The sequence below is a fragment of the Sylvia atricapilla genome, chromosome 4 (genome assembly GCF_009819655.1).
Source record: "Sylvia atricapilla isolate bSylAtr1 chromosome 4, bSylAtr1.pri, whole genome shotgun sequence".
Lineage (NCBI taxonomy): Eukaryota > Metazoa > Chordata > Aves > Passeriformes > Sylviidae > Sylvia > Sylvia atricapilla.
In genome coordinates, this window is record NC_089143.1 from 29,509,488 (window position 1) to 29,537,439 (window position 27,952).

The following is a 27,952-nucleotide window of genomic DNA, read 5'->3' on the forward strand; positions in this document are numbered from 1 at the left end:
ACACAAAATGTGTTATCAGAGTAATGTGTATTTTCTTTCTTTTTAACTTTCCCAGTCTGCTGCTATTGCAAGCCATGGCTGAGCAGGTAACCATCTGTTAATGAGTAATCCTTGGTATTGGCATTGATCTGATCCATATTTTTGCAATGTAATGCCTTCTCCTGAGTGGGTTTGCTTGGAGCTCCTTGTTGTTGCTATGCCATGCTTTTAGTTAACTCCTGAAGAGAAAGGGAAGGGAAACATCCAGATGACAAATCAGCTTTAGCTACAAGCAGCATTGGATCAGCTTCTCTGGAGTTGCCGTTCAGTGCTTGCTGATTACACCACGGACCATCTCCAAGGGTCAGGCACTTTGTAAACTCTTCACTGCTGGTGGTTTAGGAAGAGTGTCTCCCAATGGGGCATTCCCTTCTATCCACAGAGACATTAATGATTAACAGCGATAGCAGCTCTGCTTACTTAGAAAACTAAAATACCCTAAAGTCAAGGAAATCACAGTCCCTTGTGAAAGCTTGTTCCTGATTCATCCTTCTGCTTCAGCACAGCCCTGGAAGTTTTCCTCTGCCAGGCAAAACCTTCATGAGAGGAGAGCAAAGATGAAAGTCTGTGCTCCTCTCACTGTTGTCTTGGCTCTGAGTCTGAGCAGTGGCTGTGCAAGGATGGTAAGTGATTCCTCTATTTCGGAGTGGTGGATCAGCTGCATGATGCCTGCAGGACCAGGTTGCCTTGGGGATGGATGAGTGAAGCCACTGAACAGACCCAGAGAAAGAGAGATTCGAAGGGGACACAGGAGGGATTAGCCAGGTGAAGGCTGACAGGAGTGCTACCTAAGTGGGGGTTCTGTGGGATAGCTGGTACTTGCCTTTCCCCCTTTAAAGCATTTGCTTACATCCATGCCTTGCTATGGAGGAGGAATGGGAGGGGAGGAACGACCACAAAAATTGAAATCCTTTGAAAACATATCTCAGAAATTTATTGACACAAGCAAGTACCTGCAGCAGCATGGAGAGAGAGTGCTCCACTGCCAGACATTGCTGCTGTCTGGTAACTGAACAGGCCAGCTTAGGTGGCTATCTTCTTCTTTTCAGATTTCTCCCTGTTTCAATGCCAAACCCCTCAGTGTTTTTGCATCATGTACCTCGTGTCTTTTTTGGGAGTATGTCATGCCAAGCACATGAAGCACTGCTGAGCAGGCTGTGCTGTGATGGTTTGAATTTGCTACTTTGCTTAAACCCCACCACAGCCTGGCATCTACCACCATGGACTAGTCAGGATAGTTAGTCCACTGCTGCCTTATGGTCAGCATTGTGGACCTAAGAGCAGCCTTATTTCTCTAGATGGGTTAAAACTATCTCAGATATACTTAGATGATGTTAAAATTCTAACTATCCCAGTGAATTACAAAAGTATGTCCTCAGATAATAAATGTGGGAGCAGAGAGGAATGCCCATGTTCAAAGTGAAGATCATCCCTGGCTGAAGCCCTTGCTTGGTGGTGGCAAAGTCTGTGTAGAGTGCAAAAACTGTTCTTTCCTCAGAACTGTTCAAGCCCTCTCTATATCTTAGCAACAGCTTTTTCTTAACCCTCACTTTTTATGTCCCTTGTTCAGTTCTATGTTCATGATGTGTGCTTCTTTGACTGCTTTTGTGATTTTTTTGGCTATAGTTCAACTGCTAGCCCCTTTAGTGGCAGCAGCACTTTTTTATTATATTATCCTTTTTTATCCTTTGTATTATCCTTTTTTTATTATTTCCTGTGGCTTAAAATCAGCTCAGCCTTGTCCTCTTTGCTTGCTGATTGGCAAACCCAACTACAGTTAGAAGATGCTTTTATAACTAATGCCCTGGGGGATACAGCTAAATAGCAGGAAAAGGCAAATGTTGGGATATTATCTGTAACTGTAAACTGGCCCCAGAATGCATGTATGCTTCCCGCTGAGAGAAACAGGAGATACATCCCTTGGCAATAGAAAGAGAAAATGGAGCAGAGCTTTGGCCTTTGTTGTGTTGTGCTGGGTTTTCCTGGTTTAGCTGGCACTTTCAAGAGTCAATGAGTATCTACCCTCTTTCACCAGACTGTACCCCACCAAAAAGCACAAGCAAATAATAAGATTTTCTCAGAAGTACTGGGAGAAACACAATGTAAGGGCACCCTGGAAAGTAGGTTTTTACCAGTTGTATGGTTCCCAGAGTAAATTTGTGTCTCCAATCCACATTCTCTTTTTCTCTTTATAGCACTACAAATCTGGGGCAGGAAGAGGCTCAAAGCATGGGTTCACTCGCCCACAAGGTACCAAGTCAAATCCAATAGGTTTCATGACAGTAAGAATGGTCTGCCTGTCTGTATCTATGCTGTGCAAGTCAGTAGGAAGCCTGTCTTTGTTTCAACATGAATAAGGATTATAGAATGGTTATGCCAATATTAATTTCTGTTTAAAGGGGAATTTGAGATTAGCTCAGGAATCCCAGGTAATTTTCCTTCAGGTGCAGATTAATGGGAATGTGCTGATGGGATTTCAGTTTGTCTGAGCTGGCACAGCTTTATATTATTACAAAAGGTGGTATGGCTGAAGATGTGCAACAACCTTTAATCAGAGCTGCAGCTGCCCTGTAACTTTCAAGCACATGAACTCTTTGTATGTACAGGTTCAGTTTCTACCCTGGCCCTTGATCTGTCTGTGGGAGAAGGGTTTGAGTTGCATGCAGCTTTCTGGGTGGCATTTGTTTTGGTGTCAGTATAATGACCAGACATCCTAGCTTTGGGAGAGTGTTGCAGTTTCCATTTTTAAAGCTGTTATTGTCCTGTGCTTTTGTTGTTAAAGATTACATGCATCGGGCCATTAGTAAAAGCTTTATAGGTTGTAACAATCTTCAGTGGACTTTGGGATGCAATATATCTTCTGAATGGGGGTGTATTTTTACAACTCTCCTGCCTTCTTATACTGGGAGATATCAGACAGAAAGTTGATATTGAAACAATTTGCTTAATTGGTTCAGAGAATGAAAACTGGGATGGACAAGGGGATGGCAGAAGGGATGGTAGGGGCTATTTTACATTGATAGAGAAGGAGGCAGTTAGGGCAGATGGAGTGACCATAATTCCAAGTGATTAAGGAGTTAGACCACAGGCATAGGTTATTTTTTCTGTAATGCCAATAACAGACCTCAGCATCTCTTTGAGATGTCTGGGCTCATGAGAGTTAACAGATATTGTAAGAGTGTGCAGGAGCCCCAGCCATCATGGGAGGGGTAAGCTCAGGACAAGGAGCAGCTGTACGTCCTCTCTGAGAAATGGAAATGTGCTGTGCTGCCAGTTTGGTTGAATGCTCCATTTCTCTCTTACAGCAGTGGTTGGCTTCCCATTCAGACTTTGGGATTTCAAAACAGATTAATTTTCTTTTAATGATTAAATAAGCTCTGACAGTTTTTCATTGTCTTTTTTGTCTTCAGCCTCTCTCGTTCTCAAGACTCATCTTGAAGGATTTTTTTCTTATAGACTCCCACTAGCCTTCCTAAAACTCCCACCACCCTTCCTTAGACTGCCATCACTGATGTGGCAAATACAAAACTTGCCCTTTTTAGACACTGGTCCCATTAATTTCTCTCCACTTGTAAGAAATCTGCTTATCCCAGAGAGAAGGTGATATGATCAAAATTCTCTCTCTACCCCCAACCTTTAAAACCTTCTTCCTCCTGACTGTTTCTATTTCAGTTTGTACTGTCTGGTTCCTTCATTATTTTAAACAGATATTACAAAATGATATAGAGCCTGAAAGGATACAACTTCAGAAATTATTTTAACATGCAATTACAATACTACATAATTAGAAATGATAATTGCAATTAATGAATATAACTAGCATTTGCTGTACCAGAAATGGCAGTATATTTTGAACTGAAATGATCTGAGATCTTCATTCCACAGCAGAGTCCATTATCCTTTGTTGATTCAGTCATTATGTAGGATTTTAAGTTGCTTCTTATGCACTAGACATTGCAGAGACAGAGTCCTGAGTACAGCTGTAAAAATTGCAGATATCTATCTTCATAATTTCATATAATAGTATATAATATAATTTGTGGGTTGGTTTTCAGCTGCATTATGAGTTTTTTATATTTGTGTTTCAGTGTTTACAGAGGATGGATTTTTATGCAAATTTCCTTTCCGGTTTGGTGGAAGGTTTTATCACACGTGTTTATCAAATTCATTTTCCAGAAAGAAATGGTAAGTCGACATTGCTCATAAATGAAAGCAGCATTCAAATGAAATATCATCCTTTCAGTGCTTTAATCTTGCTTTTGGAATAACTAACATGAGCTTGATGCTGCGCCCAAGTAGACTGGTGCAGTTCTGCTGATGATAGTCATGACCCTCGGGTCAAGACATGCCCAGGGGGAATGGAGCCTGGCACTGGGCTTCCACGGCCACAGGATGCTCAAGAACTGCAGAAATATTTCCTTGCTGCCCTTCCCATTGGAACTGCAACTTACATGAGTGACAAGAGCTTGTACAGAAGAAGCAGGACCAATAGAACAAAGTGGTAGGAACCCTCTGCTGAAGGAGAAAGGAGAGACACAGTCACCTGCAAGAGGGGTTAAGGGACTGTTTGATTCATGCAGGCTGTACTTGTGCTGCAGCAGAGACTATCTGCTTTTTGAGGAAAGCTGTGTTCTCCCTGCCCCCATGTCTCTAATTTCTATCCAGATTGGCATCAGAACCCCTTTGGACAGTGCAGTACTAAGAAGTGAGTTATTACTCCTGTTTTTTGGTTAATGATTTATTCTGCTAATGTGTTTAAGGCCAGGTACTCCTTCTTTCGAGCAAAGGTTACCCTTTTTACTTTTGCAGAAGCTGTTAGAAGTATTCATGATCCATTTTTGGAGTAGTGGCAGTCAGGTGGGAACCCTACTGAATTAAAGCACTGAATAAAAAAGATTAACTTTGCAGACAAACTCATATGATAGGGACATAGTAACTGAAATCAAAGGCAACAAAGCAGAGAATATGTGGGTATCAGTAATGTGAAAATTATGCCCAAATCAGCCATGTGAAAGACAAACACTTGCCTCTTTTCAGGGTGGAGATAGTATTTTAGAGTTTATTTTACTTGCCCAGGCATTTTTTATACTGGACTGTCTAATTTTTTCATGATCCGCTGGTGTCTTTCTGATGACACATCTGTTTCAAGTGTAAGTGATGGTGTAATGGAAACAACACAACACAAAACCTGCTTACACAAATGGACACCGAGCTTCAGGCTAGGAAACCACCTCAGAATTTCCCCAATATCCACCAATACAACCCAGCTAATAAAAGCCTCCAGGAAACAAGAATTTGAGACTATCTTATCTTTTCCTTAAGAAAGGGAACAGGAATAATTTACCAGTTTGAATCCTGTCTTTGATGAACTGTAGCCACATCACTTTGATGACCTTAGTACCCACTTAATTTCATGCAATGCTTAAGAGGCATCCTGGTAGTACATGACACTGTGTATTTGTTTTTTAGCCAGTTAGGCCACAGAAATGGAAAAAACCTGTGAATGGATGGAGTCCAAGGTTAGAGCACACTTTAGAGCTGACCTTGAACAGCTTGCTCTTATGCTTCTGACTTTTAAAAAGCCATTTACAAGCAGGGAGACAAGGAGGAGGACAGCTGGAGTTATTTGGATTTGACAGACCATTTCACCCTATGGGTGACCTTCTGACCAGTGTTTACTCATCACTCATAAGCTAAAAGCAACTTAATGTGTGACTGTGGGCACAGAGATCCTGGAAAAAGAGCCCTGAATAGCAGTCGGGAAACCTGCTCTGTGCACTTTTTGTGTGACTTGGCACTAACCCAGGCTGGACCTACACTGATCCCAAGGGACTGGTAGGCAGCAGGTGAGGGTAAAGCCTGTGCCCTTCCTGCTCCTGCCTCCTGCGAGCTGCTAGTAAGGGATGATGGGAGGCTGGGTCCAGGCTGCTTCTTTGGGGGTGAATTCCAGGAAACCTGACCAGCAGAGCACTGACTTAGGCATTTATGTTCATGTCCTCAGTCCTCAAGTCATCCTTTCAGTCAGGACTACAGGCAGGACTTTACAGGGCAGGCCAAACCCCACTCAAATTTGCTTTAGATTTATGTTTCCTCACACTAGATATGACACAGATACTGTGTTTCAACATAAATCTGCTCCTGACCACAGAAAGCTCTCCTTGCTTTCTTTGACAGCAACAAAACAAAGTTGTATCTTTATAGATATTTACTGAAAATACAGGAAAGAAGACAAAATAATTGCACTATTTAAATAACAGACTTCCTACAACAGCATCCTGTATTGCTTTTCCCTTTAATTATAATCTGTTTTCACAGATAAATTTCCGTTTAGTGGCCTGTTACCAAGTCTTATATGATAACTTTCTATAGATATGGTGTAAATGTTCCTTTTGTGCTGAGGAGAAAAAAAATAGCTGGAATTGCTACTGAGTTTCATTGGTACCTTCATAAAGACAGAGCAGTGTAGGGACAGACAAAATGGGGGTGAGAATAAAAGAGGAGGGTGGTCTGCACTGGACCAAGCTGTGTCTGCAAGGCAGCTGCCAGCACCCTGTCCCTGTGTCCCAGGGTGGGATGGGTTCCTCAGATTCTTCTCAATGGGAATGGAAGGAGCAGCCCCTGCCTGAGATTTTGGCTATAAAGTAGAAGTTTTTGACTCATACCCTGCAGAAGCTTTATCCTGTGCTTGAGTTCTGGACAGGCGGGGTCCCTGTACAAGGCTGAGCTTAGGTCTGTGTAGGAAGGACATGATCTAATCATCTTCCTTGGAAACAAGAAGATGACTTTTGATATGTTGGCCACAGACTGAAAACAGTGCTTTTTGGCCAGCTGGGCTACAAGATGGGGAGTTTATGACAGTCCTGGAAAGGAGAAGTACCTCTGGGCTGAGCTGGGAGATGTCAAGCATCAGGCTCTGAATTTTTCTGGAGCTGGTAGTTGTAGGTCTGGTGTTGTCAGGCAAAGTCTGGCTGTGTCTCATGGTCAGGACAACACTTAAAAGGTCTCAGGCAACCTTCAAGTCTCAAACATAGTGACACCACCAGGTGTGATGACAAAGCTTTTTCCTTAGACCTGTCTGCCTCTGGCCTGGGCTTTGCTTGTTCTGCAAAACATCCTATTTTAAAGCTCCCTATGCTCTTGGTGGGAAAACCAGCCTGCTTTCCATTTATCCTGCCTGCCAGTTATGCCTCATCTGTGTCACACCCTTTTGTTTGTCCATTCCCTTGTTGTTTACCATGTATGGATTTAAAACACTATTTAAATCAATCCCTTGTAATAGACTTTTCTGATATAATTAGTTCAGTATCTCTGTATTTATCTTTTCACTTTCATTAACAATTTTATATGACAAGCTGATGTAAAGGTATTTGCTATCCTATAAATTTTGAGTGTAGGCACATTTCCAAATGGCAAATAAAGAAATAATAAGGACGTTGGGTTGTTTTGGTGGCTGGAGGTAACATTCCACAAGACTGAAATGTCACCCTCAGACAAAACATTTCTAAAAGAAAAGGACAGAGACAAGTGAAATACCTTTGAGGATGAGCTGAGATTCTCACAGAGAGTGAGATCTATGGTGGAAAATCTAAAAGGCTTTTGTCTGTGCAAGAATCTTGGCACCAAGGAAGTGGCTTGGCATGGCATGGGAGGACCAACCTCACTATGGTCACTGCAAAGCAATAGGGAAGCACTGGTTGTGGAGAGCATCGAGTGGGAGCACCAGTGGTTTGTGGAGAGCTGGTAGAAGAAGCCTCTGTCATGGTATCTGACAACAAAAACCCTTTTATGATTGAAAAATTTGAGATTCCTCTTTGCTTAGAACTTGGCTGCTGCTGAACAGTGAGAGAAGCAGTGCTGAAGACACTTTTAACTCACCTTCATTCTCGTGTCTCGTGCATACTAGACTGCCCTTTAAAGAAAGCACAATCCACTTCCCTCCGAAGGATCTTTGAGAAATTTCCATCAACTCCCAGCAGTTGCATCAGCCTTAATTCCTGCGAGAGAACAGCCTCTTTAAGTATGTGCCACATTAATCTGCACCAGACTCTCTTTTTGTGCACCTTAGATAAGTGAGTTCACCACACTTAATATAGCTGGCCTATTCAGATGCTCCATAGGAATTATGCATTTTAAATACCACATCGCATCTAATTAAGAAGGAAAATTGGGCAGTCTAAATGTAGACATGCGCTACAATAAAATTTCAATCTAACTTGATTTCAATCTAACTAAAATTTCAATGTAATTTCAATGTAACGTCCTGGGGTGAAAATTTTGATCATGCAACTGCTCAAGGAATGATAAAACCATGCATAATGAAAATAGATCATCAGACACATTAAATAAACTCCAGTGTCTTCTAATGTCATGTAGCTGACATGACATTATTCTGAATGATAACTGGCTAGGGAGGGTGTTTTGGTGGATGGTGCACTGGGACAGGACGTGGACCTCCAAGGTTCTGCCTCAGTTCAGCCATGTGCTCCCTGTGTGTCCTCGGGGAAGCCTCCAAATCTACTCCTGCAAAAGAGGAATAGCAGCTCAGTGCTCCTTGGTGTGCTCTGAGCCTGAGATAATGGATTGAGGTAACAGACCACCAGTGAGGGTGTGCAGGACACAGCTCCCTGCTCTAAAAAAAGGAAAGGTTTTATATGTGCCTCTGGAAATCACCACTGTGTTGGTTATTTCCTCATTTGACCTTGAAAGTTCCAAAATAAGAATGCTTTAAAGGAACTGAGTGTGAAAAGGGTGAAATATGTTTCTCACTGAAAGTCAGGGAAAAGTCCCTTTGTGGACAGTCTCCTGCCTCCACAGATTATTACAGTAACTGTCAGGCATCAAAAATAGGCTGGGTCCTGTTATGCTTGTTTTGTAATAAGTAAAGAAGACATAATTTATTTGCTTTCATTTGCTTTTGTTTTTTATTTCTGTCTTTCATTTTCTAATCCCAGAAACAGAAAGAATGTTGAGTTTTTCTAAAGGATTCATTGAAAATCCCAGACCCTGCATTTACATCTTATTTTTAATCTGTTTTTAATTTGAGAGAAGTGGACCAGAGCAACTTTAAAAAAGAAAGCATATTTTCTCCTCTGCTCTTAAGAGAATTTGAATGAAACTGATCCTAATTACAAAACAACAAGCAGGAATTTCCGGGCTGCCAGGGTGTGAAGGCCCTGTAGTTTCAGTGCAAACATCCAGGTTGTTTAAAGATGCACTGAGCTGCACCTTTGATTCTTTCCAGGTGTTCAACAACACATAACTTTGACCGGGACAGGAGGTGGGGACACTGTGCTTTGTTGCCCAGACACCACTCAGGTAAGGCAAGCCATTGCTGAGTTGTTCCAGATTACCTGGCTCCTGCTTTGCCACCTGCAGGAAGGAGGAACAGTGCCTTCAGTGCAACTTTTAGTTGGGTATTTATTTTGAAGCAAGCCTTCACATCAGCTGTTTCCATAATCTCTCTGTGATGCTGCACAACCATAGCATTAGACTGTGAATATCACAGTCTTTAATTCACTCTCTGTTGGTTAACTCAAAGCCATGGAGAGAAATTATGGTAATGCCAGCATGGAAATCCAAACTCCTGCTGGAGCCAAACACAAAGGTGATCATCTTCTCCTCCCTCATGGCTTGGATGTACCTTTTAGCTTCCCCTTCACTTATACAGCTGCATTTTCTGTCTGTTTGACCAATTAATTTTTTAGAAGATGCAGAAACATTTGACACCCTGTACAACACACAGCCATCACTTCCAGCTTTCTTTTCTTGGGATCTCATAGGAAAGAGCAGATCTCAAACCCAGACTTCCTTGAGCTTTGGGCTGTGTCAGAGAAGACAAGAGGCCAGACATGTTCATTGCAGGAGTCCTGAGGGATAATGAAAGGATTACTTAGCTGAAGAGCTCTGTGGCTTCATGTGGTCACCACACTCCAGTGCTACAATTACCTCATTGCGAAAGTCTGTCTAAAAGGGAAGTCAAGGTCTGTGGCAAAGTCACCTTTATATATAAAAAGTCACTTTAATTGATAGAGCGGGCGAAAGTTCATCTGGGAATATGCATCCCTGCCTTCAGTAGTCCCTCAGTGACTGGCCTTTGCTTATATATATATAAATCCTCATTTCATACAGCCACAGACCAGCTTGAAAAATGGGGTGTTGCACTGGTTGGACTTGGTGCTCCTGAGGCTTTCTTTGGATCTGAGTCTAAACGCTGATCCTATTCCTCTTTTTGCCGTCTCACTATTCTAAAATGAGACACGTCTTATTTAGTCTGCAGGATATGACCAATAGCCTTAGGTATTCACTTCCCACTTTCAAACGAAGGGCTTTTTCCACCAGCCCCTCTCAGGGAGTTCTCCACAGTGTCACAAGTCTTATTGCTAAGCTGATTGCAATCTACCAGAGCACTTGAAAAGCCAAGTTAGCTGAATCACGCTGACAGTCTAAAATTAAGCAGTGCACAGCATCACCTTTTTAAACGTAACTACTTTAAATTATTTTCAAGCCTGGCTTTAAAACAGATTAACAGTAGATCAGAGGCCAGTGACCTAGCCCCAAAACAAGCAGCAATGTATACAACTTTGTAATGCAAGTGTGCCAGACATGAACATAGACTTTATGGGCAGTTCATGCTTACAAGAGTCAAGTTATGAAGGCTGCACTTAGTTATTAATCAGTGGTTTCCCAGAGCTTAAAATGTTGGTAGCTGTGACTTGTGACTGCTTTAATCCTCCAGTGAAACATTCACTGTGATGGTGACAGATGGCTGACTCAAGGAGACTCTTCCAGGAACTGAAAGAACTGTCCAAGCCAAGTGTTATATATCTGGGGGTGCCTTGTGCCACCTCTGTCCCTCTGTCTGGCCATCACCATTATCCTGCCAGACATCTGGCTGGCTGCAGGCCTTTTTTGGGCTTCCTGGCTCATTTCTGGCTGTTATCCACAACAGTGTTGGATGGGGTGGGTTGGAACAAGAAAGCTGCCCAGTCTGCCTGCTAGGGTCTCTCTGTCTGTGTACCCTAACGTCAGTGAGGGCTTTTCCTGGCCACTGGTTTTCCTTCAGGAAACGAAAAACAAAACCAAAACCCAAAACCAACAACAACAACAACAAAGTTATATGTGTGAGAGACAAAAGGAAGGAGAAAAAAGGATGGGGTAGCTGGAAGAGATCACTGCTGGCTGTTGCAAAATAAAAGATAACCCCTTTATTTCTGGAAGCACTTAGAATTTGAAAAAATTAAATAAAAGGTTTTTGGTTGTTATTTTATTTATAAAGGTAAGTATACTTGGCCTTTTTTTTAAAGCACCAAGCACTGTATTTGGACTTGGGAAATGTGTAACAGATCATTAACCACAGCTTAAAGAGTACAGGCTTATGATGAGGTTGAAAGGAAAAGCAACATAATGGATGAAGGGAATTTGAAGCAAAAGAAGGAAAATTTGCCTGCTGTGGAAGAAATAAGCAGTCAAACTGAACAATGGTGATCTTTAAAATGTGTAAAATATATTTTTTAATCCACTAAAGTATTAAGTGTTTCGGTGTTTCTTTCTTGGAAAACAAGAAATAATGACATTTTAGGGAGAGAATATCCTTTGGTCATAAAAGGTTGGTAAGCAGTGTATCCATTGGCATGGAGAAGGAACTTCTTTAGAGCAAAGGTTGGAGCACAAACTCTCTCCAAGCCAAGAATACCACATGTATGTGACAAGTCAACTTCAAAATATCGGAGGCACTTACAAATCAATGTTAAGCAAGCACTGGAGGCTTTGATCCAGAAAAATACATCTGCCAAATTCAAGGGAAGGTTTAACCAAGAATCCTTTAGCTTTAGGATGAAGTGGATGGGTAGGAAGTTTCTGCTGGGGGGATGTGTTAGTATCCATACGTGTGGGCCACCTGGGCTGTGCATGCATAACTCACATATATGGACAAATATTTATAAATGTGAAATGCCCCTATAGGTGAGACTTCCAGATTTTGGGCAGTCTGGTAGGACTACTTCTCTGAATGTCTGGAAATCTTGGACAAATCGCCAAAACATGGGGCAGAAAATTGCCAGACAGTAATTTTAAGATCCCCCTGGACTGATATGGAAAGAAGTAGTAGAGTGGTGTGGGCTGTGCAGGCAAGAGGAAGAGGCATCATCCTGGGAGGAGCTCCAAGGAAGGTGGGTGGCAGAAAGACAAAGTTTTTGTTGGTAAATACAGGCAGAAAGGTGAGACAAGGCTACTGCTTGTCTCTCTAATTAGCAGAGACTCAGAGAGGTGAAGCTGCAGTTGAGAGCTAGCAAGCATGGGGTGTTTTACCCGTGAGGGTGCTTTAGACAGCGCTGAGAAAGTGTGGACTTGGCACTGCACAGTTAATGGATAGTTAATAGTGGGCAGGATTCCCCACTGGGAACTGAGATGTGTCCATCTGCTTATGAACAGAAGATGTTCCTGGACTCCAGGAAAGATGTGGAACAACACAGAACATGCCTGGAAGGTCAGACTGGAGTGGTGGGTGAGATGTAGTGAGGGGCAGATTGAGAAATGAATGAGTGGAAGTGCTTTTTGCAGATTTAACAAGGGTACAAAAAATTTCTTGAGCATTTGTTACAGCAGAAGATGGCTTGGAGATCACGTCATGGTTTGGATATAGTAGGAATAGGAAATACACGAATTTCCTTTGAGGAAACATTACAGCACTAGCAGTTTCATAACTATCAACAGCAGGAAGAGTAGGAATGTCACTGACTTGCTTTCTCTTGATATTATCCTGCATTGAAACTACCAGTGAATACACCCAGACCTGCTATCTGATAGGAATGACATCATTCTCTTCTGAAGTAAATATTTTGATTCATGCAAGGGAATCTCAGATTTACGCTGCTGTAGCAAACGGCAGGATGCACCCTTTGTGCTTCACTCCAGCCCTGTTTGTGTGTGCCTGTGCCTCCACATGTTGCATCTCATGCTCAGGACACACTGTCTTGCTGAAGAAGTACCTGGATTGAGTAACCTTGGAGATGGCCTAGCAGAGTTTGACTAGCATGAAAAAGTAAGATTTGAATGCAGACAAATTGGCTGCAGTCAGCTGGCTGTTGGGCAGCTCTGGAGCAGGTGTAAACATGCTGTTGGTTAACTTCAGGGGAGATGCATCCCTCAGCACTGCCTGAAATCAGAAACTCTGCCTGACCCGCGAGACTCTTACTACTTTTGCATTGCACATTGCCAAGTAAAGCTTCTATTGCGGGAGTGGTCCTGGCACCTAACTCCTCTCCCACCGCATTTTCCCATTTTTCAGAAAGTTCCCTAGTAAATGGAGATATGCTAGACTGCTCCAGTTTTCATCTTCCTTGGCGTGATTTACTTGAATGTGCTTTGTGGCTTGCTTTATAATTTTTCCCTTGGTTCCAGCTGTCCATTACTTTTAGACATAATCCAAAACCTCAGAGCAAATTCTTCTGTCGAGGGCTGTCCTTTGTGCAGTTTGAAGAGATGCATGATCCCGGCGGTGGATGTGGCAAGGTGAAAGCTGAGGGCAGGAGACCGGGCAGAGGCAGCCGCAGCCTTCCTCCCTCTCTCCCTCCTCAGTGTAAAGACACAGCTCCATCTTGTGGGCACCTGTCCCGTCTTCTTCCTCCCCACACTGCCAGCTCTGGTGACTTCAGGTGTGCCCGGACCCTCCCCCTTCAGACAACTCAGTCTGGGGGGTGAAGGTTCAGCTCAGTGATTTACCGCATTGTTCTTAAAAGCTGGATAAATATAGCTGTTTTACAGCTGGAAACAAACCCACTGTCCACTGGCTGGACAAACTTTGTTTTATGTTAATAGATGGTATTAAACCCAACTGAGCATTGAACCAAAATGGTTCATGGAGCCAAAAGGACAAAGCATGACTTGTACCATACTAATTAACAACAACTTCTTATGTGGCCTCTCTAGATCACTGTGAAGACAACCCCTGCCAAAATGGAGGGACCTGTTCTCTCACTCACAGCCACAGGATGTACCACTGTACCTGTCCTGAGGAATTCACAGGCGAGGACTGTCAGCTGAGTAAGTATCTTCTACCACAAGTGTTACAACATGAAACATGAATAGTAAGTAGAACTCATTAATGTTTGCTTAATGAAAAGGTAGTGCTGTTGTGATGGGAGAGACCACTGCAGCATCAATGTTTGTGTGGGTGGATTTCCACATGGTTATGACAGACAATTCATTCCTGATAGGACAACTGAAAATAGCTTGACTGTACAATTATAAATCCAAGTATGCTCTGGGCATGGGAAACATAAAAAACCTCTTCCCCTTACTTGGCTATTTTTAAGATTTAAATATCCCTTACATGCCTGGAAATCGCTAATATCTAGTAGGCAATGCACAGAGACATGAAAAGCAGCGCAATTTCAGGTGGTGCCTTATCCCTTATGTACGTGCACATACTGGGTACAGTGATGCTGTCCTGCTCACAGGGCTGTAGGAGAAAGCCACCTCTGTCCTGAGGTTCCTGGAGCTGCTGCTCTACTGGCTCAGTGCCTCCACACTATGGAGGCTGGCTAGCTTGAGAACCACTGTCAGCCAACATGGATCAACAGGAAAAAAGGGATGAACAGGGAATGCTAATAGGGATTGTGGTGCCATTTCTTGCAAGAAATAACACCTGAAAGCTTGTATTTGTAAAACTTCGTTTCAGAGAAATGTTTTGACGACAGTCTCTATGAATTATTTGATGTGGGCATGAGCTGGTCAAGAGTCCAACAAGGAGTAGTGGAGCAGTGCACGTGTGTGAACGGCCAGATCGAGTGTAACCCTGTGGAACACAAAAGTAAGGCTCTGTTTTGCACCACAGCTGTAGGTCTGCATGGAGTGGGGATAAAGGAGAGTGAGGGTATCAAAGCCTGAGCGGTGTTACACACCCTCATGCTGCCCTTGCAGCTCATGTATGCTCTCTAAACCGCAATATTTTAGCTTTCCTTTCCAAGAATGAGCAGTTATACTGACCCAGGAGATCCCTTCAGTGTATCCGTCCTTATTTGGGGGAGCAACTATTCGCATTATGATGAATTTTAGGGACAAACCTCAGTGTTTTATTTGAGAGGGATGAAACTTGATCTGCAGCATGTAAGAATATACAACAGGTCATGTAGTAGAAGTGGTAAATTTTTTCTCCAAAACTGTAACCTGCCTGAGAGGCACACTCTGCACACCAACAATCAGTTCATATTGCTGTTTCACCTCTGTGTTTCTTCCCAAGCCCATCCCACTCTTAAACTGCCAGCATCTAAATTTTACCTGCCTCCAAGATCGCATGAAGCCCGCATTGGCCCCAGAGTCCCCATGATTTTTGGCCCATTCCTGGCAGGGATGATGCTTACATTATGAAGCCTCCTCCTTGTTTAGGGGCTGCCAGGAACCCAACACCCTGGCCAGGCAGCACAGGATATGCACTTTGGGTTGTCACCCATCTGAAGAAGCCAGCACAGCACCTTTCATTTGGAGGAGAGGTGTTGGGAAGCAAATCATGTACCTCACCTATACGTGTGCTCTGATATGGCTATTCTGTTACTCAGTCTGGCTAACTTTTACCCTGCCCAGATTCACAAGTAAGTTACAGCACAAATAAGTTTCATAAAAGCCTTTTGAAATGAGGTGCTTTCCCCCCACTTTATGTAACTGGAAACTAAACTATGGAGAGTAAGTGGCTTTCTACAACATTGAGAGTCCATGTAAGAGTTGGGAAATTTGATAGCACTTAATATTTCCCAATTACAAATCTTAAATATTTAACTGAACTTCCTACTAGATATGTTATTTTAAATTCTAATAGAGCTCAGTGGCAAGCCTGGAATTGGCAGAACCTTCCTTAGAGAAAGAAGTGGTAATGCCATTACCATTAGTAATAATAATCACCACCCCCATTTTACCCATTGTTCATTGATAATATCTTTCAATAGCTGACATTATCCAATAGCAGTGAAAACAATGAGACAGACCTTAGTGGGCAGAAATCAGTCGAGTTTCCTTTTCTTTAATTTATCACAAGTATAGGTCTGAGATAAGCAAAGAAAGAAAAACCTCCCTCAAATGCATATGCACAAGGGGATGCACTAGACTAAGTTAAAATGGACTGATTCTCTAGAATAATTTGTACCTTTGGTTTGATCTTTGGTTGTGTTTTCTTGTAGGATGTGTTCATGATCCTTGCATGAACGGTGGAGAGTGCAAGATGCTTACCTCCACTGGGAAAACAGTATGTGACTGCAAAGAAAATTATGCAGGGAAGTACTGCAATATTGGTGAGTATAACAACCTACAGGCAGACAGAATTCAAAGTTTTCATCTGGGTGTAAGGCTGGTGGGTTTGGCTCTGCTGTATTCTGCATTTGAGGACATTTCTTGTAACAACTGAAGAGTCACACAGAACAAGGGTTTAATGTATTTCTCCAGTGTAAAACATAACACACACTTCATCACTGAGACTCTGGTGCCAAAAATATTTTTTTTCATGCCCTTCACTTGATAGAAAATCAAACACAGAAATTTTTATCCAATTACACATGCCTATAAATTAAGTGCATGCTTCCATTTTGCAGAATCAGTCACAGAGTTGTACTCTAGAGCGGTTGCCTCCCTACAGATCCACACATCCCCTCATAAGGCAGGGATTTACATCTGACAAAATCTAGCAGCCAGTATTTGGTAGCACTAAATGACTGTGGGACAAAGAAAATGCTCACCCTTTGGGTTACCTTAGACTTTAAGTTAATAGCACATTTAGCCCACTATAGGTTGTACAAAACCTCTTCCTTTCTCTGGTGGGTCAGGGCGGAGAAATCTGCTTTTTGGTAACTGTGTGTTAGTCCTGTTTTGCATTTTAGATGCTGCATAGTTTTGATACAACTTTCCTCCAGAAGACTTAATATTTATCCCTGCAGGGGTTAAATCTGCTTGCAAAGCTTGCCTGCACACTGTATCTGCCAGTTATGCCAGTGGCTACTTTTTAATTAAATGCATGTTTTAGGCATAAATTTTAATAGACCTTCAGTCACACCATCCTGTGACCCCATCAATTCACTGGCTGTGACTTTCTGACTGCATAAATCCCATGGCTCATCATAACTGAGGACAGGACTCCCAGTAGCTCTGGTGGGCATTTCTTAATCTGAATGGGTGGTGAGGTAAAAAAACCTGTTAACGAACACTGCAATTTATATCTGGTGTTCTTTTTGTTACTCTAACAGTTAACAAATGGTGTAGCCAACTATTCTAGCTGGAGAAAAAAATCCATTGGGAGACCAGCAGTACAGCTGGAATAGCAAATAGCAGGAGTGAAAGGGTAAATTGGACAGTGAATGAGCTGGTCCTGAAGGTTCACTCATCAGGTACCTGATGAACCATGTGAAATGGGTTTGTGACTTTTCTAAGGAAAAGGAGTTCTATTTTAGCTCAGCTGTTTTGCCCTTTAGTTACCATGGGGAGACTGCCCCAGGCTTTGGGAATGCTGCTGCAGGGGTCTGGGCGAGGGGCTGCACACGTGTGACTTGGAGCTTGGCCAGGGCTGCACTTTGCTGATTTTCACAATTAACTGCTTTTCCAGTTCCTATTTTATCATCAGCTTCCCCTGCCTGAAGGTGCACGGAGACATCCACCCAGCAGGGCCTGGATCATGAATACCAGGATGGCAGAGTTGTAGCTGTCATACCAGTTTCTGTCTGACTGGCTTAGAACAAGAAATAAGCAGGTGCTCTTTGATTACTTGAAAATAATAAAACAAACATTTGGTTTGCTAAACAAGTGGCTTTGGATGCTTACAACCCATCTGCGTTCAGCTGCCTAACGCCCCTACATGGAATGGGAACTGAAGGATTGTGTTTATGTGTCAGGGCCTTACAAAGAGTCTTAAAAAAGAAAAAAAAACTCTGTCAAGATTTAGTAATTCTAAATTAATGCAAATAAATGAATCTTCAGGTCTACAGACCTGGTAGTATCACCACAGTAGGGCAATGGCCTTCTGGTGAAGGTGCTACAAGCTCGTATTCTCTGAGCACTCAGAAATGATTTTAGAATATTTGTTGGATTAATTTTTTCTTTGATCCTTCAGTTTAATGCAGTGAGCAGAAATGGCTTTTTTCTTAGTTTCCTTTTTTGCTGTCTTGTACAGTTTCCCTTGTCTAACAGGATGTACTTGTGAGGTTACCCTTTAGTCAGAATAACTGGTGGCTATAATGCTTGATTCAGAGAAAGTGTTACAGTATTTCCTCTCCAAAGTGTACTTTATTCTGACTTATCAGTTAAAGAGGCAGCCTTAAAGCCAAGGTGTGATGCAAAAATGTCTTCTTAGATTTCTTTTTTTTTTTTTTTTTAAAGCCGAAACCAATCAATTTAATAAACAGGATGTCTCCCAGACTGTTACTGAGCTGAAATGTGTTTGAGGTATCTCTGATGTCTTCTGCCCATGACTTACACAAAGAATAACCAGCCTTCATATGTGTCTAATGGAAAACCTGCAACTTTATCTTAAAATTACACTCAACAAATATGAAATGAAGTACCATCCTTCATCCATCAGATCACAAGCCTAAGTACTACTGTGACTCAAGCATTGGTACAGTAGACTGAGGAGCAAAACCGGCAGGAAAGTACTGAGAAACACTTTTCTTGGTTGAGGACTTACTTAGCAGATGCTTGGACCACGATATCTGTCAGACCTTTACCTGTTTTCCATGAATTTGTCTAAACTCTTTAGTATTCCTTTATGCTTTTCCCTTTCACAGCATTCTATGTCAAGAAGTTCCAGAATTTAAATAGGTGTGATGAAAAGAAGTATTTTCTATTGTTAACAAAAAACCTGCTGCCTGGTAATTTTATTCTTCCCCTTTGAACAGTGAGTAACAGAATAATCATAACTTCTGTGATTTTAAAGATACCTATTTATCTGTCCATTACTTTTTGGACTACAGTGTCCCTGTCAGTACTCAAAACTCATCTTTGATCTTAAAATTCTCTTGCAAACAATCATTATATAGGTGTGTGTATATATATATATTTCTAGGCCATTATCATAAATGACCATATAGCTACTGGAAAATTATGAGCTGATTTAAAAAAAAAAAAAAGGAGAGGTGATAAAAGTAACAGAGGAGATATCCATAACAAAGGAGATTGATATACAAAAGACAGTTTCTAATACAGATTTCTATTCTTTGTGGTAATACATTATTTTCTTCTTAAAGAAGAAACTTTCAGTACTAAAGAAAGAACTGCCATTTAAAAACATGTTCTGAGATAGTTTATATGCATAGGGTTTCAGTGAAGTTTAATTTTGAGGGAAATTAGATATATCACCAACAAATCTCTCCCCAAACAGATGCTGTTTGAAATTGTTCAAGGACCCATTTTTAATTAAGTTCAATTAATAATAATCGCCCTTAAATATGCACCTATTTTCAGAAATAAGGATTTTGTGCTAAAAGAAGTAGCTGCATTCTCTTTGCAAACAGCTCTTGCTGAGACAGCTCTGAATCCAGGCTCTAGGTGAAAATTCAGAATCAATTGTCCAATCACGAGTAGCAATGGTTGTCCCATAGAACACAGAAAGTTATCACAAGGGCCCAAATCCAACCACTTTAGCAGTGGTAAATGTGGGCATGAAGTGAAACCTCAGAAAGGTGTGAGTGGAATATTTTATCTCTAGCCCAGGCTGGCATAGGGAATGGAGAGAGAATTTATTTGGTAGATAATTAACTTCAGAAATATTTAGCTTCACTGGAGGTGATAACTGATGACAAACAGTTACAAATATGTAATTGTAAAATTACTTTAACATTTTATGTTTCTTTGAACAGATAGGAGCCATGGTGGAGATGTTGGATGAATGCAAAGGGATACAGAGCTAAAGACAGAGGAGTAGTTATCTGGCCAGAGGACAGATAATTCATTATAATATGCATTTATAGAGAAGTTGAAGGGCGTTAAAGGGTAAAGGAAGGAGATGTAGAATTTTTTTTCAGGGTGTTAGTGCCTTTAGGGTTGTGTGGCTCAAACCCCACCATTGCATTCACACTTTTGCTTTACTTGATAATATGTGAATAGAAATTAATATATATTTTTAGCATATATATTTTAATATATATTTTTCCAGATTTCTGTGTAAAAGCACTTCCTTTTTCTTACCACTGCTTTGTTACTGTTGTTTGTTAGCAAATTTGGGGTACTAATTTGTATTTTAAATTTACCCTTGCTTTATCTTATTTATTCTTTATTTATATTCTATTATGTTAGTGGGGTATATTTATCCTGGTTATGTAGTCACCAAGTCTTTTCCTGAAGCATTTGCTCACTGTGGTTGTGGGTTGCACTAGGTTTGAGCACATTGGGAGCACTGCACAGAGGATTATACATTTTGAGTTTTCTTTGCATTGAGGTTTAGGTAGCCATAATGATTTTGGTAATATTTTGGTCATGGCAAAATTTGAAGTTGGTGAAGGTATTTTCGAAAACTCTGCTTTGTAGTGTTTAGGGTATTTTCCTCATTAGGCAATGGATAATGGAATTAGAGGGGCACCATATCTTTAAAGAAAACATGAGTTGGAATGTTAATTGTGGAAAGCTTCTGGTTATGTAAGGAGATGTGTATGTCAAAAGTAGGCTGAGGATTTTCAGAAAAGGAAGATGACAGAAGAGCTGAATATATAATTACATACAGGGAAAAAATTCTTGGCCACATCTTTGAGGGTTAAACTGGGGGAGTTTGAGGTAATAGAATTAGCAAAAATGACAGCAAACCTACCTTTTTAGTGGTTCTTATACTGAAATAGTGTGTTGGCAGTTTTCTAATAAAAAAACTACTTTAGTAAAGGAAATTCATCTCTGGAGGCTGGAAGGAAAGTTTTAAATCTTTTTTTTTTTTTTTTTTTTTTTTCCCGAAGAAGACAGAACATAATGAATTTTAACTCTCTGGTTTATATTTACCCTGTACTAGAATGCTTTTGGATTAGTGTTTATTTTTTTTTACTTTCTAGAAACACAGGGGGAAACAGACTGAATTATAATAAAAAAGGTCATTTGGCTGACAATGATAAATGAGCATTTAACTCGTTAGTCAGTCACTGAATTTGAACAAGTAGGTCTCTAAGAAAGACTTGAAAAGGATTTCTAAGTGGGGCAGAGAAGATGCTTGTTGCTTGTGTGTATAAAGTGCTGGGCTTAGTAATGAAACCAGGTTGAAAAAGAATAAAGCCATTATTTCTCCACAGTTGTGGACAAATAGATGGAACAGCAGATAAAAAAGCAACATTATGAATTAATATGGCTTGGAGAGGTGATTATGTTATTTGCACAAGACAAGTTTTTCAGGTCACCATGGAATTTGAATGAATGGGAAGGCATGGGTTAATAATGCAAGGACAATGAAGAGAAAACCTAGAGTACCACTGAAGAAATAGTAATAGGGTTGGATTTGTATCAGATTTTGAATTATTGAAAAAACGTTTCTACAATGCTGTAGTTAGATGGATAAAAACTATGCCCAGTAGACTGTTGCCTGCAATGATCAGTGGTAGGAGGCATTGGAAGATGAAGGAATGGGTGAGCATGGCATTGTTCACTAAGTCCCCACCTCTGATTGCACTGAGACAGTGCCACTCTAGGGGATGGTGAACAGGAGGCCAGAGACAGCTGTGGCTTTGCAAAACAACCATTCCATATCATTTATGGAGGTGGGAGATGTGAGCAATGATAGACAGGCTCTTCTTATCTCCAAGCCTTCCTTATAATTTTTAGGACCATAATAAAGCTTTTGGCTAATACAGAGAAAAATAAAAATTAAGAAGGAAATACTGTTTGCATGGAGGTTATGGATTAGTAATTTATGTTTGACACCTTGGCAAATGTGAGCTAGAGAGGAGAGCTAATGAGCTATGCTGGTAGCAGCATGGCATACAGCAAAGACTGCTTCTGTAAGGATTGAGAGACAAGACAGACACCAAAGAAGAGGAAAAAATTTCTCCAGTCAGAGAGAGGAGTAGGCTCAAGATCCACAGATGACTTCTTTATTTTTACACAGACATGCATTTTCCAGATGCTGCTGGGCACTAAGTTTTCTGTGTTTTGCTCTGTATTCCTACAGTGTTGCCTTTTCAGATTGCAGGTCTTTGTTGTAATCCTAGTATAAAATAATATGATTAATATTTGGAGTTGCTATTATGAAGCGGCTGCTTAGTCCTCACTCTGGTGAGAGTGCCTGACTTGGCAGCAGTGTTACTGGGTGCTGGTTAATTGAAAGCCATTAGGGTGTTCTTAATGCTATTTTTGATTTATTTGAGACATGGCAGTGGTTTCAGTTCCTTATTTTTTACAGAGGGTGCATCTTCTCCTGAAATGCGAGGGGACTGGCCTCTTTTGATCCATGCAATCTGTTGTCCTGTATAATTGTAAGGAAAGTGTTGAAGGGAAGATGTGGAAGATGTGATGCAGCTCATCCTTTGATTACTGTATTGTTTGTTTCTCCCATCTCCTGCTTCTCTCAGCCCACTCTGGATGCTTGGGGGGCTCAAGAGACCCTCACATCTCATGACATCTCTACAGAGCAGCTGCTCATCTGCTGACCATCATTAACTGCTACACAGTCTGCTCCTTTTCCTGCCCAGAGAGTTGTTTTGGCTCATACTCTAAGCACATCAGGACCTACAGGTATATTCAAAAGAATGAAAGCTTTCACTATGAATTAGGCACTCAGATATTCTTAAAAATCCTGTATGGCAATCTGTGCATCTGTCAAAGTAATATAGCACTGATATCAGCTTGTTGGTGCCAGAATTTCTTTCCCCTAGATCTTGAAAACCTATTTCCTAAATACATTGCTTCCATTAGCTTTATATACCTACCTATTGGATTGCATTTATGACTCTGTAAATCATAACTATTGTACTAGAATTGAAGATAATAAATAGAAAAATGACATGGAAAAAAGAGCCAGTCCTTCCTCTTATCTAGGATATTACTTTCCTAAGCTATAAGAAAATACTGGCAGAGTATATAGATTTCTGGATTTAAACTTTAATATTAAAGAATTCAACTTATTCAAAAGGTAGCTTTGTACATTAGCTTTTATAACAGATATAAATCTTTTGAATTCTACCTCAGATGATCTAAGCATTGGAAAATATGAGGGTATAAAGACACTATGAACAAGAAGCCATAAAAAAAAGAGAAAAGTTTAGTTTCAATAAATGCAGTCTGCTATCTTTATGTCAGGATGCAACTTAAAGAGATTTATTTGAGCATGTAAATCACTTTTTTTCCCCCTCACAGTGTTTAATCCATCCTTGTTTTACATGGTAATTTTCTGTTAGATTTATTGATTACAAAAATATGCCAGTTTTCCCACCTTTCTGCCTAGCTTTTAGCTCAGACAGGTTGTTTGTGTCATGATCAGGCTGCAGTTTCAGCAGAGATTCATTCCCTGCTGACTGTTAGAGGTTTTACTGCTATTCAACAAACCAGTAAGTGGCAAAATTATTGGAATGAATTATTTGTTATATACATGTGTAATCTGCTGTTCATGACCCCAAACAGAAATATTGAAATCTAGGTAAATATTATAACAGTATGATTGAATTATATTGAAATATAGATTTATATATTCATTATTTATATATTTATATATATATTTATACCCCTTATATTTCACTTGTGGTATGTATTCATTAATTTCTAAACTCTGAAAGCTACAGTTACTCCTCACATTCACAGACAGACAGGAAGCTGTGAAGCAATTTGCTTCAAGGCAGGAACAGTCCAGTCCTGGTGCTGCTGCCATGCAATCCTCTGCCCCATGTCATCAGACTTCACATTCTCATCATTAAAGAGAGAAAAAAAAAAGACAACTGTTTTTTTCAGTGGAGTCTGGTGCCCACTCAAGCACCTTCCTGGATATTTACAGAAATTATCAGTGGCATAGGGACACACACTGGAAGATAAGTCAAATCTTCCTTTGGAAGCAGTACTAGGTTCTTGTGGATGTCTTTCAAAGCTCTCCTCATGGTGTTTGTTTCATTTAGCACAGAAATATTTGCCTTATTGCTTTCAGAACACCAGGCAGGGTGTGTGTGTCTGTGTGTGTTGTGTTTCAGTGCATAATTTGACGAACTGAGATGCCTGTAAGAGCAATCTCCACGACTACTGGAGAATCCCTTCTCTCATGTATTTATTGCCAGCCCAGAGCAGTGGTTGGCTGCCTGTGCAGCAGGGTAAGTGCAGCTCCCTGAAATCAAAGGTTTTCACACCTTTCACCTCTGAGGGCATCTCACAGCTACCCTGGAAAGGAGATCAGGGAACTTCTGGCTGAATGAAGAAAAGACAAACCCTTCTGCAGGCATCCGATGAGTCTGAACTCATCTAGAAAGGAAATTTGGTTTATACCCTTGGAAAGGGGGGCTTGAAGAGCAACATATCCTGTAATGCTGAGGCCATGTAAGCAACAAATTAAGGCAGAGGCATAAAATGTCCTTGTTCATTGCTGTTCATCTCAAGGAAACAGCATGAAGCTGAGTCAGGGGAGGTTTAGGTTGGATATGTCCTTCTCCTCTTCCTGCCATCAGCTTATATAGAGCAATACAAAAGAATTAATCTAACATTGTACTTAATAAAAGCATTTCATGTTGGTTTGGGATAAATCAAAACATTGCTGAATGAGAGGGTTACTTTAAGCCATCCTGTCCCAGAATCAGAACCATTGGTGGAAAAATATATTTTCATAAATAGAATTAAACAACTTATGTGTATCTGAAAAAAAAATACATTCAAAGCTCAAGAACATCAGGAAAATTGATGGTGAGGTGTTTTGAGGAAAAGAAAATGTGAAAGATTCATGATTTTCTGCAGAGATACTTTCAAAAGAAACTCCTAAAAGTGTTCAGGTATGTAAATACAGGACTTGAAAAAAGATCTGGAGACGAAAGTCTTGTGAAATGCTTTCAGGAAGTTTGCAATTAGAACTGGCTGGATAACTGCTGTTTCAGGTTGCTCTTAATTTTAAGACCAAAAACTGTTTTGTTGGAAAAGGCAAAGATTTGTTGTGATTTGCTTATAAAATATAAAATCTTAACACATGTGGAATGTTTTACATGAGCTATTGAAATACTTTGGATTTAAAACATAAAATACAACAAGAAATTATTTCTAATGTTAGATTTCAATAATATTTTTTCTGAAAAGAAGCGAACAGGAGTGATAATGGCATAGGACTGCAGAGTAAGTTGAATCTGCATTTGCATCAAAACTTTCATAATCTGAAAGTTTAGGCCATTTCTAATCTTAGGAGTGATTGGTGGCAGCACAAGGAAGTGAATGAATGAGAAAACACACATTACATCCTCCATGAATTTCTTCCACATAAGAAAATAAATATGTTTCAGAGCTATGAGACATTGTGGAAGCTGTGGATTTGGGGCTGAACAATTCCCAGCCAGAGCAATTCATTAAGAACTGCTGAAAGCAGACCACCTACACACTGTTTCTGACAAAGAGGGGAAAAGAGAGTTTTTCAGTGCTGTAACAGTTAAAAAAAAAAAAAAAAAAAAAAAAAGATAATTGGAGGCAAAAGATCTATATGATTGCAATAATTGCAGAGATATTTTTTAAAACTGTTTTTCCTGAATTATAGGTGAAAAAATGTATCAAGCTCTGCAGATACTTCTCATGGCCTTAGTTGGTACCATGGTGCTGCTGCCAACCATTCAGGTAAAGGTGTCTGGAGTGGAGCACAGACCAGTGGAAAGCTACTAATGAAACAACGGTTTCTCCTCAGAAGCCTCTCCACAAAATAGCAGATTAGCTCAAGTTATGCCTGTGTCCAAAATACTCCTTATAAAACCAAAAAGAAACAAAAAACTTCTTGAGAGATACTACTGTTCCCCTCAACAAGTGCAAGATGTAATATAAACTTCTTAGCTACAGAAGGAGAACGTGAGGGATGATTTAGAATGAAGCCAAAATTCTTCCAGTTAAAATATGCTGGCAGCTTTAGCAGTGACTGGCAGACCTGATGAAACAGAGATACATTGGATTTTGAGCCTGACAAGGATAAGCACAACTTGTAAACACCATCTGCAAGATGTCCAAACCATTGGTATTGCAGAATATGGCCCTGGGTCTGCACTGAAATACAATCTCTTGTTTCATTCTCATGAAAGTAGTCACTCTAAATTGTTTCTGAATGCAATAAATACAGTAGAAGTAAACACAGCACCTCGCACTTCCCTTCATAAATGAAAAAAATTAGCATACAGCATGATTCTGGTATTATCATGACAATGTTTCAGGCAAACAATGCAAGTGTAACTTGCAACTTGCTCAGAAAATAAATGGCAGGTTTGCCAAGACATGGTTACTCTTGGCTAATAATACAAATGACAGACTAAATAATTTCTGTGAGGTCCTAGATTATGGTTGTTAAAATATGAGTTTGATTTAATGTCATATTCATAGTCATTGATAAAGGGAATTTGGTTCAGGTTGTGGGTGGGAGAAAATGTGGTCTCAGCAAGCCAGAAGTGTCTGCCAGGCCAAGCTAGAAATTTGGTGTAGCTAAGTGTTTGTATGCTAACTAATGTTCTTCCACCAAACCTCTTGACCTTCATCTCCCAAATTTATGCCATATGCTTGCTTGTGGTTTTGAGGTCTGTCACTACACTGATGACTTGGCAGGGTAATTAACAGCAGCAGTTCAGTACTGTGGTTCATTATTTCAGTCCTGGTAATGTGCCCTGATTCATGTCACCTTATTCTGTCAAAATAAACAGATCTTTGGCAATAGCTGTCTGCACTGTGTGGTGTAATGGATCATCCTCAGAGGGTGTTTTTCAACAGTTGGTCAATGATGTTATATCTTTAAGTATGTCTATAAGTTTAGAAGAAGATTCCACCAGTCTTGTGACATGTCAAGGACATGTCAGGTTGACATGGCTGGGATAAGAAACGCTCTGAGGCTCGGTCACAATTAATCCTCTTTGTGCATTAGATGGTTTTGTGTTTCCTTTGGGATACTCTTAGCTGTGTTTTGAGGTGTAGGCTTTCTGCTCAGTGTAGCTATCTGTATACAAATGCATCCCCATATGTTTTTCAGCCATAATGCTGGTATGTGCTGTTGATAGATCTTGGCAGCTGAGTATACAGGTCATAGAATATGTATGTGTCAGACCTATCTGAAGAAATGGCCCATATGCAGGTGACAAAGACGTGGGTTTCAAATAAGAAAATTCAACATACTAGTTAGAATTTTGCAAAATTGATGTATCTGCAACATGTAGCAACATATTTGTAATATACGTGAGTATAAAGTATATATATATAGGTACATATGAGGCCATTAAAAGAAGTATTTTCAAAAATCAGGCCTTTGAAGCACTTGCAGGGCAGGATTATTTTCAGTACTATATCTCTGTTTTGAGCTGGGTGCCTTAAGCACCCCATCTTTTTCAATGGAGGTTCAGTCAATGTGGACAGGAGTATATGGGGTCCATCTCATCCTAAAAAAGTTACCTCAAATGGGCTGGATTGGTTTGGCACTAGAAATCTCTGTTTCTCCTAATTAACTAAAAAGGGAGCCTCCAGAGATGAGCTCAGTTGTGTCTAAAATTAGACCAGAGGAATCCCAGCCATATTGCTGACTTTGCTGCAGATTGCTGACTGAAATCTTCCACACACAGTAGAGATTTGAGGCCTAATTTTCTGTCATTCTGCCTCCTGAGTAGTTACTCGCTCCTGTGTAAAATGAGGTTAACTTACCACTAATTTTAAGCAGAGGTTTTAACTTCTTGTGTTCCTTTTGTCTTTATTAAAAAAAAAAAAAAAAACTTGTTTGGTGCATTCAGGTCCTGCACAAGGTGAAAGGCACTTACAGGGTTGGGCTCTCTGGCTCTCATTTGGG

General features: G+C 40.5%; 1 protein-coding gene across 1 annotated transcript in view; it reads left to right on the forward strand.

The window, feature by feature from the left end:
• The first annotated feature begins 473 nt into the window (after positions 1–473).
• HGFAC (HGF activator) overlaps positions 474–27,952 on the forward strand; it is a 41,018-nt gene continuing 13,539 nt past the window's right edge. The window contains exons 1-7 of the mRNA XM_066317429.1: positions 474–662; positions 2,235–2,289; positions 4,128–4,224; positions 9,281–9,354; positions 13,966–14,079; positions 14,717–14,848; positions 16,209–16,319. Of these exons, the coding sequence (XP_066173526.1) occupies positions 597–662; positions 2,235–2,289; positions 4,128–4,224; positions 9,281–9,354; positions 13,966–14,079; positions 14,717–14,848; positions 16,209–16,319 (649 nt within the window). The 5' untranslated portion in view covers positions 474–596. The remainder of the gene's footprint in view (positions 663–2,234; positions 2,290–4,127; positions 4,225–9,280; positions 9,355–13,965; positions 14,080–14,716; positions 14,849–16,208; positions 16,320–27,952) is intronic.